At 34.1% G+C, this 17240-nt stretch overlaps 1 protein-coding gene across 2 annotated transcripts in view; it reads right to left on the bottom strand.

The window, feature by feature from the left end:
• Nucleotides 1–724: 724 nt before the first annotated feature.
• NTS (neurotensin) overlaps nucleotides 725–17240 on the bottom strand; it is a 44031-nt gene continuing 27515 nt past the window's right edge. For both annotated transcript variants that reach the window (XM_003989092.6, XM_045062126.1), the window contains exons 4-7: nucleotides 12672–12868; nucleotides 10357–10418; nucleotides 3708–3932; nucleotides 725–1072 (exon numbers count right to left, since the gene is read on the bottom strand). In XM_003989092.6, coding sequence (XP_003989141.3) covers nucleotides 920–1072; nucleotides 3708–3932; nucleotides 10357–10418; nucleotides 12672–12753 — 522 coding nt within the window. In that variant the 5' untranslated portion in view covers nucleotides 12754–12868 and the 3' untranslated portion in view covers nucleotides 725–919. The remainder of the gene's footprint in view (nucleotides 1073–3707; nucleotides 3933–10356; nucleotides 10419–12671; nucleotides 12869–17240) is intronic.

Genomic DNA, 17240 nt, shown 5'->3' with positions numbered 1-17240 from the left:
TCTTCTAATGGAAGTGCATTTTCGGAGAAACGTGGTTCTGATGGATCACTGCTTTTTACTAGCCATTAAGTTTAGTTAACAGAAAGACAAATTCAACTGAAGATCATTCATTAAGATAGGCATAATTGACAATAGTTCATTAATCATCCTTTTAAGATGATCCTGTTTTATCACTATTACCTTCCCCATATCTGAGAGAGTTATGTGAGTCTTGAAAAGAACATGTAGTTCTCTCAATTATATATATATATTATATATACATATATAATATAATATATATATATAAAACAAATAATAAAAGAAGTACTATTACTTTGTTTTGGGTTTATGCTGTATAGGTTAGACTTTGCCATAGGACTCCATTATAATCCTTCATAATTTGGTTTAAAATGTTGAACATTTTGGGGCGACTGGCTGGCTCAGTCAGTTAAGCGACCGACTTCGGCTCAGGTCATGATCTGACGGTGTGAGTTTGAGCCCCACGTTGGGCTCTGTGCTGTCAGTCCAGAGCCTGGAGCCTGCTTCAGGTTCTGTGTCTCCCTCTCTCTCTACCCCTCCCCCGCTCACACTCTGTCTCTATCAAAATAATGAATAAATGTTAATTTTTTTTAAAAAATGTCCAACATTTTGACTGTTTAAACAAACCACTAAGTGCTTTGCAAAATTACAACACATTCTTTATGTGACTTAATTAATATCTACTCCAATTATACACAACACATTATCATGCTCAAGATCTAGATTTATTCTAAAACATTTAGTCCAATTTATATTAATGCAGAAAAATCACATCCAATAAACCACGATTGTAAGAAGAGACACAATAGTTGTGTACTGTCACATTACCACACAAGTATAACTTGATATTTAAGTGAAGGATTATAAATCACAATCACATATAAATAAAATATTTATCGTCTCAGTAGTAGTAAGAACCTCTTTTGAGTATGTAGGGTCTTCTAGGTTTATTCTCATATAGCTGACGTTTCAGAATGTAAGGGATTTTTCTCTTTATAACTTCTTCCTTTTCATTTTTGTCATTTCCAGCATCAAGAACATCCTCCTGAATTAACTGCAAGAGAGGCAGAATATGAATCAAACTTACATGTGGCATGTCTTTCAGGGTATTTTGCTATATTTCATCTCATTTGCTATTCAGACAGTAAGACATACATGGATAAGATATATGAGGTTTAAGACAATTAAATGTTTTGTCCAAGGACAGATGACTGTCAACTGACTGAGACGGGATGAGAACGTGGTTTTTCTGATTCTCTGTTCAGTTCAAGGCCATACACTGATACCTCCAACTGAAGCAACATAACTAGTACATCTTCGAGTATGTTTCAGGCTTTAATTTATGATAGAGAGACTAAAATGTTATGAAAATATATCATAAATCACAACACACATAGAGTTTTGAATTCAGTAAGTCATGTTTGGCCTTAAAAGGCAATAGGATTTGATATTTCTTGAAGTTAATTACTGACTTGTCTTGAAAACCATTCCAAAGATCCATTTCTCAGTCTCAGAGAGAGGATTGTTTGCTCTGCTTAGCTTAGTTGTTGTAGAAATTAACACATGTGAAACAGTAAAGGTCTCTTTAGATTGTGGTGCCTAATAATTAGAAGCAAATTCATATTCAGTAACGTTAGGGAGTTCATCTCCATGTAGAATCTTACCAAATCTCATTAAATATGCCACATTCTAACATTAGTTCTGAATACTTCTTTCTGGTATAGTTGCGATTCACAAATTTCAGCTAGCAGAAAATATTTAGAACTTTTCCCAGAATTTTGCACATAATTTATGTGAAATTTTAAAAAATGTTCAAGATAAAAATTTTATTTGTACTTGTGATTATCCTCTAAACTTTAGGGTCAGTATAAGAAAAAACTAACAGGAGGTTAAGTTTTTAATTTTAATGCATATGAACTGAATCCTATCACCAAGTACTTTATTTCAACCCACAGGTATTCAGTTTCAGAGAAGGAAAATGAACTACTGTTAGACAACCTAATTTCTTAATTGCATGTTTGTCTGTGAACATAATCTATAATTTGTAGTATGTTCTGAATGATATTATAGTTTTTGTTTTAAATCACTCAATAACATTTAAAATAGCAAAAGTTCTAATCTTATGAGCACCTGATTTGTGTGTATAATAGTTTATTGAGTTGTTGTTGTTTTTAATCCCTGGATAAATAGCACATAACTGACATTTCCCTATGTTAAAATTAGCATTTTTCAAGTTTTACTGACTTAAAGAATATTTTGAAGACTAAGTTATTTAGCTGGAATTAGAAGTAAGAGATGAGTAGTAAAATTAAACCTAGCTTTTTTGGTCTTTCATCTAGAAAACATCTTTTTGTCTGCAAGTTAGAATAAACGCTAGAAGTTCTGTCTTGCATTTCTTCTTTTCCACAAGGTATTTTTGTGATACTCGTATATAAGGACTGTTATATTAGCAGCAAAGACACCCTCAGAGTCCCAATGTTGGTGTTAACCCAAAATATAAAAGATGAAGCAAATCTCTCTTAGAGATTAATATGAGAGAAATGGTTTCCTTGTTGGGAAATTTATTTATTTACTTACCTATTTAAATGTTTATTCAAGAGAGAGAGCGAGGATAAAAGAAGAGGCAGAGAGAGAGAATCTCAAGCAGGCTCTGAGTTATCAGCACAGAGCCCAATATGGGGCTCAAACTCAGAACTCACAAAACATGAACCAAAATCAAGAGTCGGAGGCTCAAGCACCTGAGCCACCCAGGTGCCTCCCCACCTTTGTTGGGAATTTTTTTTTCTTTAAAGCATTTTCATTTCTGTGGCACCTGGGTGGCTCAGTTGGTTGGACGTCCAACTTTGACTCACGTCTGATCTCACCCTTCATGAGTTTGAATCCGGCGTAGGGCTCTGTCCTGACAGCTCAGAGCCTGGAGCCCCCTTAAAGATTCTGTCTCCCTCTCTCTCTGACCCTCCCCCACTCACTTTGTGTCTCTCTCTCTCAAAAATAAATAAACATTTAAAAATAAATAAAAAAATAAAGCATTTCATTTCTCTTTCCCTCCTTCAAAGTAACACATATTCTAAAACCAAAGGCAATAAATCACTAGTATGGCCTTAAATACAACTGACTCATCCACTACTTAAGTGTAGTTGTGTATAATGGATTTGGCTGTCTTGGCTGTTAGTGGACCTAATTTAGAGGCTAAAGATGCCTGAAATCCATGTATTCAACTGAAATAGGAATATATACATACATGGATTTTTTCCAGTTTTATCTGCTTAATATATTCAAATACAAATCGAAACTTTGTGTTTTATGTTTTGTGTTTGTTTATAGATAATACACATGACTTCGTGTTTCTAAGAACACATTTTGAGTCCTTAAATTTTGTAGGCAAACCACCGCCACAAATTGCCTGAGTATGCCATTCGTTTAAGCACAATAAAAGCATGTGGATCAAATCTGCCTTAGGATATTACTCCCCCCCTTTTAAGACTGAAGTAATAATATTTTGCCAAACTCCAAATATTTGAAGGACACTTTGAAGATCTGAAGGAATGTTAACCTCAACACATGGTTTATTCTTCTTTAATATTTGTAAGTCTTCCTGTTATGATAATGATTGCAGTGAAAAAAAATCAGTACAAATGAGAGCTAACTAGTATAACGATAATTATATTCATATTTTGTTTTTGCTTTACCTCCCAGTGTTGAAAGGCCCTGCTGTGGCAGATTTTTTGGAGCTGGTATATTGTCAACATCGCTTCCAAGCTAAAGCCGTCTAAGGCAGTGGGAAATTTCCTTCTTGTAATAAGCTCGTCTTCTTGAAGCTCCCCTGTTTCCTCAGCTTGGCTGTTCAGGTTATTTACAAAACTGCAAACATTTAGAAGGGTCATTTTCCAAGAAGAAACACCTGCTTTATTGGTCTGAAATATAGAAAAAAACAGGTACTTAAAATTTTAAAAAGTAGGTAATTAAATCTTGTGTCATACGGATAAGAAATGAATTTCCATTGTGCGAAGCCATTACATTTTATGGCCTCATTGTTACTCCAGCCTAATAAACACACTGTTATTAGTTTAGTAACTTTCTTTTTTAATTTTTTTTCAACGTTTATTTATTTTTGGGACAGAGAGAGACAGAGCATGAACGGGGTAGGGGCAGAGACAGAGGGAGACACAGAATCAGAAACAGGCTCCAGGCTCTGAGCCATCAGCCCAGAGCCCGACGCGGGGCTCGAACTCACGGACCGCGAGATCGTGACCTGGCTGAAGTCGGACGCTTAACCGACTGCGCCACCCAGGTGCCCCAAGTTTAGTAACTTTATATCGCAGAATTGATTAGTGCCAATTCCTCATACATTCTATTTTTTAAAATGTAATACAGTTATACACAGGCACACATACATAAGCAAAGCAAAATTTTTGAAATAATAGTGAGTGTAAATGTATAAATATATATGTATGCATCACAGATAAAATTTTAAAAATGCCAAATTTACCAGAGTTTACTGTCTAATGGAGCATGGACTATGATGATATTAATAGATTTGCACAATTACAATAATGTAGGATCACTAATCTATTCCATACATTGATAATTCTCATAAACAGCAACACAGCTGATCAATTTATTTATTTGCAAATAATAATATTTTCTAGAATTACTATTTTTTTTCTAATAAGATAGGGTCTGAAACCACTATTTTCATCAATAATTTTCCTGTGTGCCAATAGTAATAAACAAGGAAACATAAGGACTTAGGAGAAACTAAATGTGAAATAAGAAAAAATAACAAAAATTTCAAAGGGCATAGATGAAGGAAAGCATACATTTTTCTTAAAGACACACACACACACACACACACACACACACACACACACGTACGTGAATGACCACACAACCACGATGGGAAGATTCAATAACAATACTATCATGTGTCAATTCTCTCTGAATGATTCCCCAACTGTAATGCAATTGCAAATCAAAGTTCCAATTTGGAAAATATGGGAAGACTGGAATTTGGCGGTGGGGATTTGGCAAAGTAATTATAATGTTAATTTGGAAGTATGAATGTGTGAGCATAAGCAAGAAGATTTGGAAAAATAAAAATGTAATGAGGAGGAACTTACTCTACCAGTTATTGAAATTTATTTTAAAGACTCAGTAATCAAAGGAGAGAATTAATAAAACAAGGGTAAACATTAAACCCAACAGAAGAAAATATAATATCCCCAAAATTAGTCCAAGTACAAATGAGTTTATAGCATACAGCAAAGTTTGCATTTGAAATCCTTGGGACAGTAGGCTATCAGGAAACCTGGACTTACATCTACTTATAACTTTATTGACATATAGTAGTCTAACAATATGCAGATGGGTTAAATATGAGTAAAAATAAAATAATGTGTAAATTATACAGAATTTACTCTAAAAACCTAGATTATTAAGCAAATATCCAAACCATGATCCACAAAGAAAAGGATAACTTTAAACACATAAATGTGTAAAACATCTCTGGAAAATTAACAGCCTGAGCTAACACCAGAAGCAAGCTATACGGTAAAAGCTGCCACAAATATTAACATCCTTAACACAGGTAGAGCTCTTCAAAAAGAAACTGTTGAATCCACAAATTTAAAAAATAATAAAAATAAAAATTTTAAACCTTGGATAAGTGATATAAGTAAACAAGTCACAGATCACTCATCAAAGAAGAAATATGTGGAAAGAACTTGGCCACCATCAGCTCAGAAGACTTTCAAAGGCTAGGTACATTTGTTAGTGTAGTTATAGGGACATGGAGAAACAGACACTTCCTTTTCTAAATATTTGTTGATCTGAGTGTAGATTGTTATAACTTTTTGAAGGATGTACTGCATTAAAATTGAAAATGTGCACACCCTTTGATTAAGCTTTTATCCTAAGAACATGCAAATATATGAGTATAAAGATATTTACTTACAAATATTATTATGATATATAATAATGTAATATACAATGGTTTTAACCAGTTTGGAAATACTTTCAACTATGCTCCTTGAATACGATTTTCCAGCCATTGCTTAAACTTTTCTGATATGGGAAACTTAGAGACAACATGCTCCATTATCTGGCAGCAATGCCTTATATCATACCAATTAATGGAATACCTTAATTTTACAATTTCTTCTTCTTTTTATTTTTTAAATGTTAATTTATTTTTGAGAGAGACAGAGTGAGCACAGGGGAGGGGCAGACAGAGAGGGAGACACAGAATCTGTAGCAGGCTCCAGGCTCTGAGCTGACAGCGAGAAACCATGAGATCATGACCTGAGCCGGAGTCCCATGCTTAACTGACTGAGCCCCTAATGGAGTGCTTTCTAAAGTGTACTTCTTAGAACACTAGTTCTGCACTCACTGTTTTTAAAAGAGTTCCACTGTCAAGTAAATTGGAAAACTTGAATTTAAGGAAATGTAAAGATTCCTTGAACGTAGGTATCCTCAGAGCCTTTTACTTGCAAATATTCATTGTAACTTTCTAATGGAGTCAATACAGTGTCAAGAGTTTCCCAAACTAATTTGACCACACAAAGCTTTATTCATAAAGTCCAGTCAGGACTAATGTTATCTGATTCTTTCTTTTCTTTCTTTCTTTCTTTCTTTCTTTCTTTCTTTCTTTCTTTCTTTCTTTCTTTTTCTTTTTCTTTCTTTATTTCTTTCTGAGGAAACTGAATTAATCATCTCATTTCTTTCTGCTAGTTAAAATAGTCACTACATGACTCAATAATACGATTATTTAAAGTCACATTAAAAGCACAGCTGAGAAAGTATGACTGACTGAGGAATGTGTAAGTAGATAGACATCATGTATTTGAGAACATTTTGTGTAAGGTCTCAACCATTTCGTTCAGAAAAATGGTAAAGACTCTCTTTCCTAGAATCAGGCTCTTCTAAGTCCACTTCTTGACTAGGTCCCAACCTCAGGCTCAGTCCTTAATCCACTTAGCCCAGTTTTAGCAAGAATCTTGCTGAGCCTGTTTACTGTAAATGCCTCACCCATGGTATCTGATCACCCTAGATATCTGATCAAATATCAGATACTTGATGAAATTTCTGGCCCTAATATCACAATCTTGTGTCTTCTAGCAAGACTCCTTCTAGCCTTAATGTTTCCTCTTATTCCATCCACTGACCCCCACTCTGCTTCTTGGCTATAAAGGCACACTTGCCATTGTTGTATTTGGAGTTGAGCCCAGTCTCTGCAAAACTCCCATTTCAGTAATTCCTCTTGAATAAAGTCTTCCCTATTATGTTTAGCTAGTGTCATGAATAATTTTTCTTTAACAATAAACATTCTACTTATTAAATTATTTTATACAAATGTTTATAATAGACCTAAGCCTATAGATAAGAAATTTAGAATATCATCTCTTCTTTTCAAGATATGGAAAATGAGAATATTTGTGGTTCTTACTTACCATTACTTGATTTTAACTTTTTAATACTAAATAAGATTCTGGTCAAATTTTTGTTACCTTAATTAAACAGGAGCTAATCCATAAGACGCAGATTTATCCCCTGTAATACACTGAACTCAGATAAGTCCAGCAAATTGTGAATTCAAGCATTTCACAGAATTGAAAATAATTAAAGTCATCTCTGGTGAGGCTCTGAAGTTTTATAGTTGAATACAAAATGTGACGGTTAATAATGGATCCTAGATTCCCACTGTTAGTTCAAAAATATTTATTAAACTCCTACTGTATACAAGGCATTAAATTTGATCATAGAAAATTACAACATTATAGCAGCTTTTTGAGATCCTGAAGAAAACATCGTGTACCAGGTTCTCTTTCTGAATAGAACAATAGGAAAGTACTAGCACTGGTAATAAAGAGAACCGTATTGTGAGAAAAAAAAATATCTTCCACTTTTCAAGCTTTGGACTCTCTCTCAACCTTCTGTTGCTTAAGCAAATTTTCACATTAATATTTTAATGTCTAAATAGCTTTACTTCACAAGTGAAATTCTTCACATACTTTATTTTTAAAATGGAAAGAAGAAACCTGAAGCTTTCTGAAGCTGTTCATAATGGAGTTAGTTCCACCAATATCAATTATTATTCTCTTAAATTTTTAAATGTAGTAGTTTAGTTAAAATGCTCATAAGTTTGGGGTTTCATTTGCATAGAACGCTACACACACCAAAAATCAATTGAGTCAAGGAGAAAGAAATGATAGTAGTTCTGTAAAACATAAGGAATGAGCTTTTTGTTCCCATCCTAACAGCAAAATTGAAATAATTATGCTTCTTGGTGCTTTCTCATTATAGACTGTATTTTGCTTATTTCAATTGAAAGGAGGCAATGGGATTCAAAATCATTCCATGATCTGTTTAGAGGCATATTCCAAGATTAAATACATGAGAAAAAATTTATTATGCCTGTATTTTTATGTATTTATTTTTTAATTATTATCATTATTATTTTTTATTTTTGAAGGAGAGAGAGAGACAGAGCATGAGCAGGGGAGGAGCAGAGAGAGAGGGAGACACAGAACTCAAAGCGGGCTTGGCTGGAACTCACAAACCGCGACATCATGACCTGAGCCCAAGTAGGATGCTCAACCGACTGAGCCACCCAGGCGTCCCATTTATGTATTTCTTTTTAAAAGAAAAACTAACCCACTCCATAAATTGGGATTGTTTTCCCCTTGCAACTCTAGGGAAGGAATCACAACTCTACTTTCACATTTTCACAAGATAGCTAGCACTCTTGAAACTATACTGGCTTTCGGGGATTATTTAGGACTTTGATGTGTCTGTGTAAATTTAGAATTACGGAGGTAACATCTCTACTGTGAAATTAAGTCGTTTCCTAACCTTCCCCATTTTTAAACATAGACGATTGACTTCACTTGTCTTCCTATTTTTGGGGTGATATCATTGTCACCATTGCTCTTCTGACTGAGTATTCAACAAAGGATCCATTGTCTTAAGGTTATTATTTGGTTATTGAGGTTTAATGACTAAACTAAATCTGATCATTCCTGATATGAAAGCTACCAATTAAGAAAATATTTGGTGTCAGTCCATTCAGCTTTTGTAGATCTGGGCAATGGTGAAAATATATGCACTTAAATTTTCCCCAAATGTCTTTTAAGGATCATAGCTGACAATGTATCTTTGTTAGATTTCAGATAATAATACCCCCACACTCCCAAATACTATTTCCCCTTATACCCACATAATTCTACAAATATAATAGGGATTGTTGTACCTGGAATGTGCTCACTCAGTTAAGGAAGAGAAATCTGAAGTACAAGACCTGAGTTGGGGTATTGCTTCAGAAATTAGACAGAACGTCTGAGCACTTACTTTCTTACCATAACATCTGTCGAATCCTCTGCCTTAATATCCTAGGGCTATAACAGTGATTGGACCAGGGGTCTGCCTCAATTCAAAATTTATTTTTCTTTGAGAAACATCTTTTGGTTGAGAACCCGGTTGTCTATTTTTTGCCTTTACATACCCACTAATTGACTCACTCTGGGGAAATCAGCACTGCGTGGTAGCATGGTAATCACGTATATTGTAATTGTGTTTTATTCCTAAGTACAGATTGGGATCTAGGCACCTTGTTTTCAAGACCCCAAGAGAGGAATAAAAGGGTCCGATATACAAAGTCTCAGTTGGTTCAGTAACAGCAATGAGCAGGTGTAGATGACACTTCTGTTATAGGGAGAACGTAAATCTAGGCACGGATTTGATGTAAATGTGAGATCATAAACTCCAACCCTTAAAAATAAGGAAGCAAAGGCAAGCGATGTTAACTAACCCCCTTATTTAAGATCAGATGGTTCATAAGTCACAGTTGCAGGATCAGATCTCCAAGCTTCTGTTTGCCAGTCTATTGATCTTTAGGCTCTACCACATTTCTTTCATGAATTGTCATGAACTTTCATTTTTAATTTAGAACTCCATTTTACTCTTGCCAATATAACAAAAAAGGCTAAAATGTCACTTAGTTTTCATGTATATACTTAACTTGAGGCATACCCTTTGCCATACATGATGTGATAGGAATGGAAACAGGATTCCTTTAAATACATTTTCATCTCCACATAAACAATATGTGACAACTTAATTAAAGTTGCAATATACTGATTGATAGTCACTATGATTTCTGTCCCTGTCACATCAACACCCTTAACTCTTTTGAACTCTAGGAAAATTTTCTGAAAAAGTAAATGCCTGTCTATGAACTTTTTAGTCTTGATGGGAAGTTATTAACTATAGGAAAAGGACACCATGTTTATAATAAGAGCTTACAGGTTTTTCAATCCTTGGTTAAAGAAAAAAAAAAGTTACCTTTGATGTATGCATATTGGTCAATAAATCTGCTTCTAATGCTTTCATTTCCTCTTCTGAATCTGAGTAAAATGAAAACCACATGTTTACTATATAATCATAGATAATTATATTGTAACCTACAGACTTTAGATTAATCTCAAAAAACTAGTCTTAGAGCCTTATTGTTTTCCTATGTATTTATTATCCTTAAAATAATATTCAAAAAATAATTATGGTTTTATTCTGGGCTAACCGGCAGCTAGAATAATAGAAGCACTTATAAGAAGATAAACACTTGATTATATGCCAAGAGAACTATTGATGTATTGAAGTTGTTTAATCACTGAATCTCAGTATTTAAAAAAAAAGCTGATTATATCATATAATAGAGATTTCATCAAAAATGCTGGTTAATTTTTGCCAGCAATAGTTTACATATATAGACTATATGCATATTGATATTTTAAACACACTATAATGAAAAGGTGTGTGCAACAGACTTTTTCAAGACAAACCAAAAGGAATTATTTACTGATGATTTTAGAATAAGAAAGATACTGAGATTTAGTCAACATGAGATGCTGTTTTACAAAACATACTTTGAAAGATACGTTTTTCTACTTTAAATAAGAATTCAGAAATATGTACTTAGCTATTTAATCACAGGCTATTAAGCAAATTGGTTAAGCAAAAGTGGAGCTGTCCTTCAGTACATGTGTAGTTGTGCTGAAAATGGACTTCTGACTTTTTTAGGATATCCATTCCAGTTTCCACTGAAGAATATATTGCAGAGAGGAAAACTTTAGAGAGTACTATATATAAGCAATAGAAATAAAGTTATAGAACACCATAGCAAGATGAGTTAATTCATACTCACTGATCTGTCATAAAACAAAGCAGGGGTTACAATGACTATCTTCCTTGTACTACACACTTTTATTAAAAAGAAGTGTCACACTTAGAGGAACCACTTCTTACATTGCATCTAGGAATTAAATTACACCAGAGATCTTTTTCTCTTCTTTGTTCAAGGCCAAATCTGTTTTTCAAAGGAATGACAAATCCCTTTAGCCATTTATGAGAAATGTACACCAAATTCCCTACAAATTTTGGCTTTTTACATCAAGAAGTTCTAAGACTGAATGAACACAGTGTTTAATCAATAACCCAGTTTTTCTCATACACTCTCACTATACCTTTAGCCTCCTGTAATAGCTAAAACATAATTGTAGAAAATTTGCTATTTATATCATGGAAATTTTTGCAAAGTCAGTTCAAGATCTTTTCTAGCGATCAAAAGAAATTAAAGATTTTTCGAAATAACATTTATATCTTCTGCTAGATGTAATTTCATAATTTAAATAAAATCAGCAGGAGTTTGAATTAAACATTTCATGTCATATTTATAAAATATGAAAGTATAAAACAGGTTAAATGATCTTACTGCATTTATTCCCTATGCTTTTTTTTCCACTTTGGTGTGATCATTCAATTATTTTTCAAACATTAATTGGAACATATTGCAACATTTCATGTTACTGTTTTAAATTTAAATCTTATTTTCAAGGTAAGTTATTGATAGATATTGAGCAGTACATGGTCTCTCAATTATCACATGCAAAACAATCTATAGGTAAATAATTTTTATTAATGTAAACATGCCAATTTTCCAATTACATTTTGTATCAACTTAAACAGCATGCAGAAAATTAAATTAATAAGATGCTTATTTGTCACATAGACTATATAAAGTGTATTTTCAAAAAGTACTTGGAATATTTATATGTTTTTTAGAAATAATTTTCTATAAATAATGGTTCATTCATTTACTCATTAAACATTAGTTTTCACTTTGTTTGTATCTTAACATATACACACCATTCAGAAAATAATTTTGGGGAGGGAGAAGCCACTGCTTCCTAAGAGATGACTGAAGATGAGAAAAAAGCATTCTGAATGGAATGGATTCTAACTATGGTTTTGCACTTTGACAGGCACTGCCTCTGTACTTCTCATCAGATAGTGACCAGCCTAATTTAAGTTCTACATATTTTTTTTCCCTACTCTGGTGGTCACATTCCAAAGGGAGAGCATGAAGGGTTTCATTGAAATCTTTTTATTACCTTGCAGATTTAAAAAGAGAAATGAAATCTTTCAGTTTTTGTAATCATAAAGACAGAGAATGAATATATTCAGTTTCTATCACTAAAAAGCAAATACAGAATAAAGAAGAAGCTCTTCTTCCCGGCTGCATTAACATAAGTAGCAGCACAGTGTAAAAAAAAGAAAAAAAGAAATCACTTCAGGGAATTGTGAAATGCAGCAGCGCTTACCTGAGCACAGACTCCAGGAGCTGAGAGCCAGAAGTATCATGCATACCAGCTGGATTTTCATTGCTGCCATCATCTTGAGCATTCTAGCAAGCCAAGTCCATAAACGTCACAGATGCTCTGAAAGGGGCTTTCTCTAGCTCTTCCTCTGCCTTCAGCTGACTTTGAAAGTGAACTATGAGAGATGCTTTGGCCATTCCCTATATATACATGTAGAAGGATGATGTCATGATAGTACAGGGATTATCTTTTCAGGATGTGCCCTCCTTCGTCTCTACCCCTCCTCTCCTCTCTCCACTTCCTCCTCCCCTTTTCCTTTGTCCCCCCACTCTCCTCCCCCACTTGTGAACTTCAAATGGAAGTGACATCTTCCCTAATTGCTCCGGATTTCTGACGCACAGGAGTCATTCTAAAGCAATTCCATATAGAGCATACTGGAAAAAACTTACAGGATCTCTTTTGCCCCATTTCCTCCCATTCCTGACTCCAAGAAGTTGTTATCTTGATTTTGTGAAGCATGGGATCTGATATTTCTAATATAAATACAATCTCCAGGATAAATGCATGAAATCAGTGATTTTTAAGGCTTGGAAGTGCTTAAGGAGTTGGGGTTCTTTTCTGATAACCCACACTTGTGAGCAAATGTTTTGTGATTTAGGGACTAATATAGGTTTTAGATAATGAATGCTAGAAAAAGGGAGAAACTGGAAGATGATCAGAGAATCAGTTAAGATATAGGGATTAATAAAAAATACAATTAAAAAAGAAAAACTAGGGGCGCCTGGGTGGCTCAGTCAGTTGAGTGTCCAACTCCGGCTCAGGTCATGATCTCACGGCTGGTGAGTTCAAGCCCCGCGTCGGGCTCTGTGCTGACAGCTCGGAGCCTCGAGCCTGCTTTGGATTCTGTGTCTCCCCCTCTCTCTGCCCCTCTCTGGCTCATGCTCTGTCTCTCTCTCTGTCAAAAATAAAAATAAACATGAAAAAAAAAAAACTAGTAGCTCTAAGGAATAGGACATTATTTCCTAACACATTGTAAGATTTTATTTTAAATAACTGGGAGAATGACTGAATTGTGTATGTTGACTTTTGGTTAAACGTCTTAGAAAAACAATGTCATGTCTATGAAATCCAACTGTAAATTATTTGTCTGTTAATAGGTGGAAATGCATATTATTATATCACTGATTGATGTTTTCTGATACTTTACTCATTTTTCTGTCTGCATTGCTCTGCCCCTTTTGGATTCATTGGATGCTATATCCTAACCTTCTTATAACCCCTTCTCACTGTTTTTCACCATCGCATAATTTTTTTCCCTGTTATAAAAGTGAAATTGTACTTTTGGAAAGGAAACAATCCTAAATAACCACCATCTACCAAAGTCAGATTTCTGAGACAGTGTCTTCACATCTTGCTTTGTAAGCCACAATGATGCTCATTTCCTAGGTTCTCAGGAAAATAATTGCTTTTTTGAAGTGAAGCTTTCTTCTTGCATTAAGTATTTCAAGATACATGGAATGATCTGAAAATGGGACGCTGTTAGGAATGTGGATATTTGAAGGTAAAAGTGTCTGAGACTTGTTCACTTTTTAAATATATCAATCATGTAAAATGATAGACAAAATAATCTGGATTATTCTCTGTAGAGAGTTGATTTATATTTTATGGTATATTCTATGATAGTAACTTCTCTATTTTACCTTAAACTTAAGAAAAAGGGTAAATTCCAAACATTTAGTAATTATTTAAAATAGCAAGGAATCATTCATATAATTTAATGTTCAGGAATTTAACAATAGGTGATATTTCTATTACTTTTAATTTGTTTTATGAACTTAACATAAAACACAATATTGAACATGACTCACTTGAAAAAATTTCAATGAAGGGTAATTAATTGGCAAAGAAATGTGAAATGTATACTTATAAACATTTGCTTTCCTACCACAAGAGGGCGCAACAGAAATTTAAAAGGTTTTTTTATTTACACTTAATTAGAATTCTGAGGATTATATATACTTTCTTCTCATTATCTTAGTGATAGAATCTTTTAAAGCCACTTTGATAAAAAAAATAAAGGAACTTTATATTATTATTCTTTGCGTGATAGTTAAATTAGTTGTTTTATCTGCTTTTGGATTGCCAATACAAAGAATAATCTTTAAAAAATGTGTGATAGCAGCCTACTCGTAAGAAGGAAGTGCGATTCCTATTGTCCTCATGTGATTAATAAATAAACCTCAAGTGAATGTTGACAAAATATCACTTGAATATAGCTGTAAATGTGAGAATTGTTTTAAATATATAATAAATCTGAAAGAATTGAGGGAAAATGTGTTAACTAATGTCAAATGATCCAAAATCAAATAGATGCTAGAAACTATTTTTCTTCTAAAGGAAAAAAAAGATAAGTAATTTTTTTGTGGTAAAATTATGATATAGATAAACTTTATCTGATCTCTATTTTGTATCTTTTAAGAAATCTGTTAACTCCCCCCTTCCTTTTTTTTTTTTTTTTTTTTTTTTTTTTTTTAGCTCTGGTGACTTCAAGCAATAGAAAAGCCAATTAAATGATTTGTTTTAAGAGAGTAGGCTATGTGTAGATATTTCCCTTTAAAAAATATTCTAGAAAGTACCCAAGTGATGCTTTTAAAGCAGGATTTGAGGTGTTTGCCTATAAAAATGGGTAAACTATTTTTACTTTATTTTTTAGAGTTTATTTATTTATTTTGAGAGAGAGAGAGAGAGAGAGAGAGCAGGGGAAGGGCACAGAGAGAGAGAGAGTCCCAAGCAGGCTCTGCACTGTCAGCACAGACCCCAACACAGGGTTCCATCTCACCGTGATCTCATGGTGAGTTCATGAACTAGGCCAATATCAAGAGATGGACACTTAACTGACTGAGCCACCTAGGTGCCCTAATTGTTTCTAACTTGAAGGCTTTCTGCCCAAAATCCCGCTAACATTTATTTAGCTCTTAAAATAACTTATGGAGTTTGAACATCACCCTTTGATAGTCTTGATGTGTTGGCCTTCCAGTTTGAGGTCACCACAAGTAGCTAACTCTAAAGGGGTTTGTATATTTACACATCTAAATAAGTTTATCTGGGTACCTGTAGATCACAACATCCCTACCTGTGTAGATTTCAGAGCTTCTAGTGTGAATTAAGTCAGATTGTTATTAGGTAATTACTTAAAATCATCCACAGAAATGGCTGAAACATTGGCATTTGGAAAGAGTGGTCTGGAACAGACTTATTTTATTTGGAGATGGGAAGGCTCAGAAACAACTTGATGAGTTCTTCTGTTCCAGATGATTTCTTCCTGTAATTGTGGAGGCTTTGTCATCCTCATCAACAGCTTCCTGAGCTCGCTAGGATTTTAATACCTTAATACCTAAAACTTTCCCTGTGGTGTTTCTACCATCTGGAATCTGCCTCCCATCTTCCCTTTGACCTCCGTGTTGTCATTTCTGACACTATCTCTCATTTTTTAAAAGACTGTATTTTATGGCCTTATAAAAGTAAACCTTTCCGAGTTTGAATTCTGACAGTAGTTTCATCTACTACTCTCCCCAGTTTCTACTAAATGCTCATCTCTTTGTGACAAACCATGAAGGAGAAGAGAATTTGCCACCCCAAAATATGTCCCTTTGGCATATTGAGTCTCTTGAAATGGTTATGTTTAAGAAACAGTAGACACAGAAGCTCTGAAAACCATGTAGAAGTTACTTTTTGTAAGAGATATTTGTGTTAATAAGGAAAATCTCCATTTCTAAGGGTGCCTCCCCCTCTGTACCAGAGAGAGAAAGATGACAAACTCTCTAGAAACTCTTATCAGTGGAGAAGGACTTAAATCTGCACAGCTGCCTTACACTTGTTTATGGTGCTTTTCTTGGTAGTCTTCCATAACTGATTCCCTCATCTGCCTCAACATTGTCTTATGTCTTTAGCTGGAGATGGTATTTAAGGTGGTGGGTTGGCCATTTGGGTGAGTTATCTCCCATGGATATCTCCCATGTTTACAGGAGGTAGGCATGTTATTAAACTTCTGTTTGTTTTTTCTCCTGTTAATCTGTCTTTTATTACAGGGTTTCTTAGCCAAGAACCTAGAAGTGTAGAGGGAAAATTATTTTTCCTCCTCTATGACTATAAACTTCTAGAAGGATAGGATCGTATTTATCATTGTATTCTTGCAAGGCTTACAGTCTATTCAACATATATTTACTAAATTGAACTGAAATAGTAATTATTTTAAATTTCTCACATATTTTTCCATGTTTCCATTTGTACCATCTCTTTCAGCCACGTCTCTACTTTAATTTCAATTTAAAACTCCTTTATTGTCACTAGTCTTAATATTTGATGTGAGCCTTCAACTAAGTCAGTTTTCTCAACTTTTTCTCTAGTCATTCTTCCCCCCCCCCTCCAGATGGGAAAGTCAACTTTCAAAAATTATTTATGAAGAACACCCTGGGATCATGTGCACTCATCAGCTGACTACTTACGATAAGTTGTGGGCTTACTCCATTCCTCTAAATGAGCCTCTGGTTGGAACTGTAACTCTGATTCATC

Source organism: Felis catus, chromosome B4, assembly GCF_018350175.1.
Source record: "Felis catus isolate Fca126 chromosome B4, F.catus_Fca126_mat1.0, whole genome shotgun sequence".
NCBI lineage: Eukaryota > Metazoa > Chordata > Mammalia > Carnivora > Felidae > Felis > Felis catus.
Note: the sequence above shows the minus strand (reverse complement) of the source record. Positions and strands in the feature narration are given on the sequence as shown.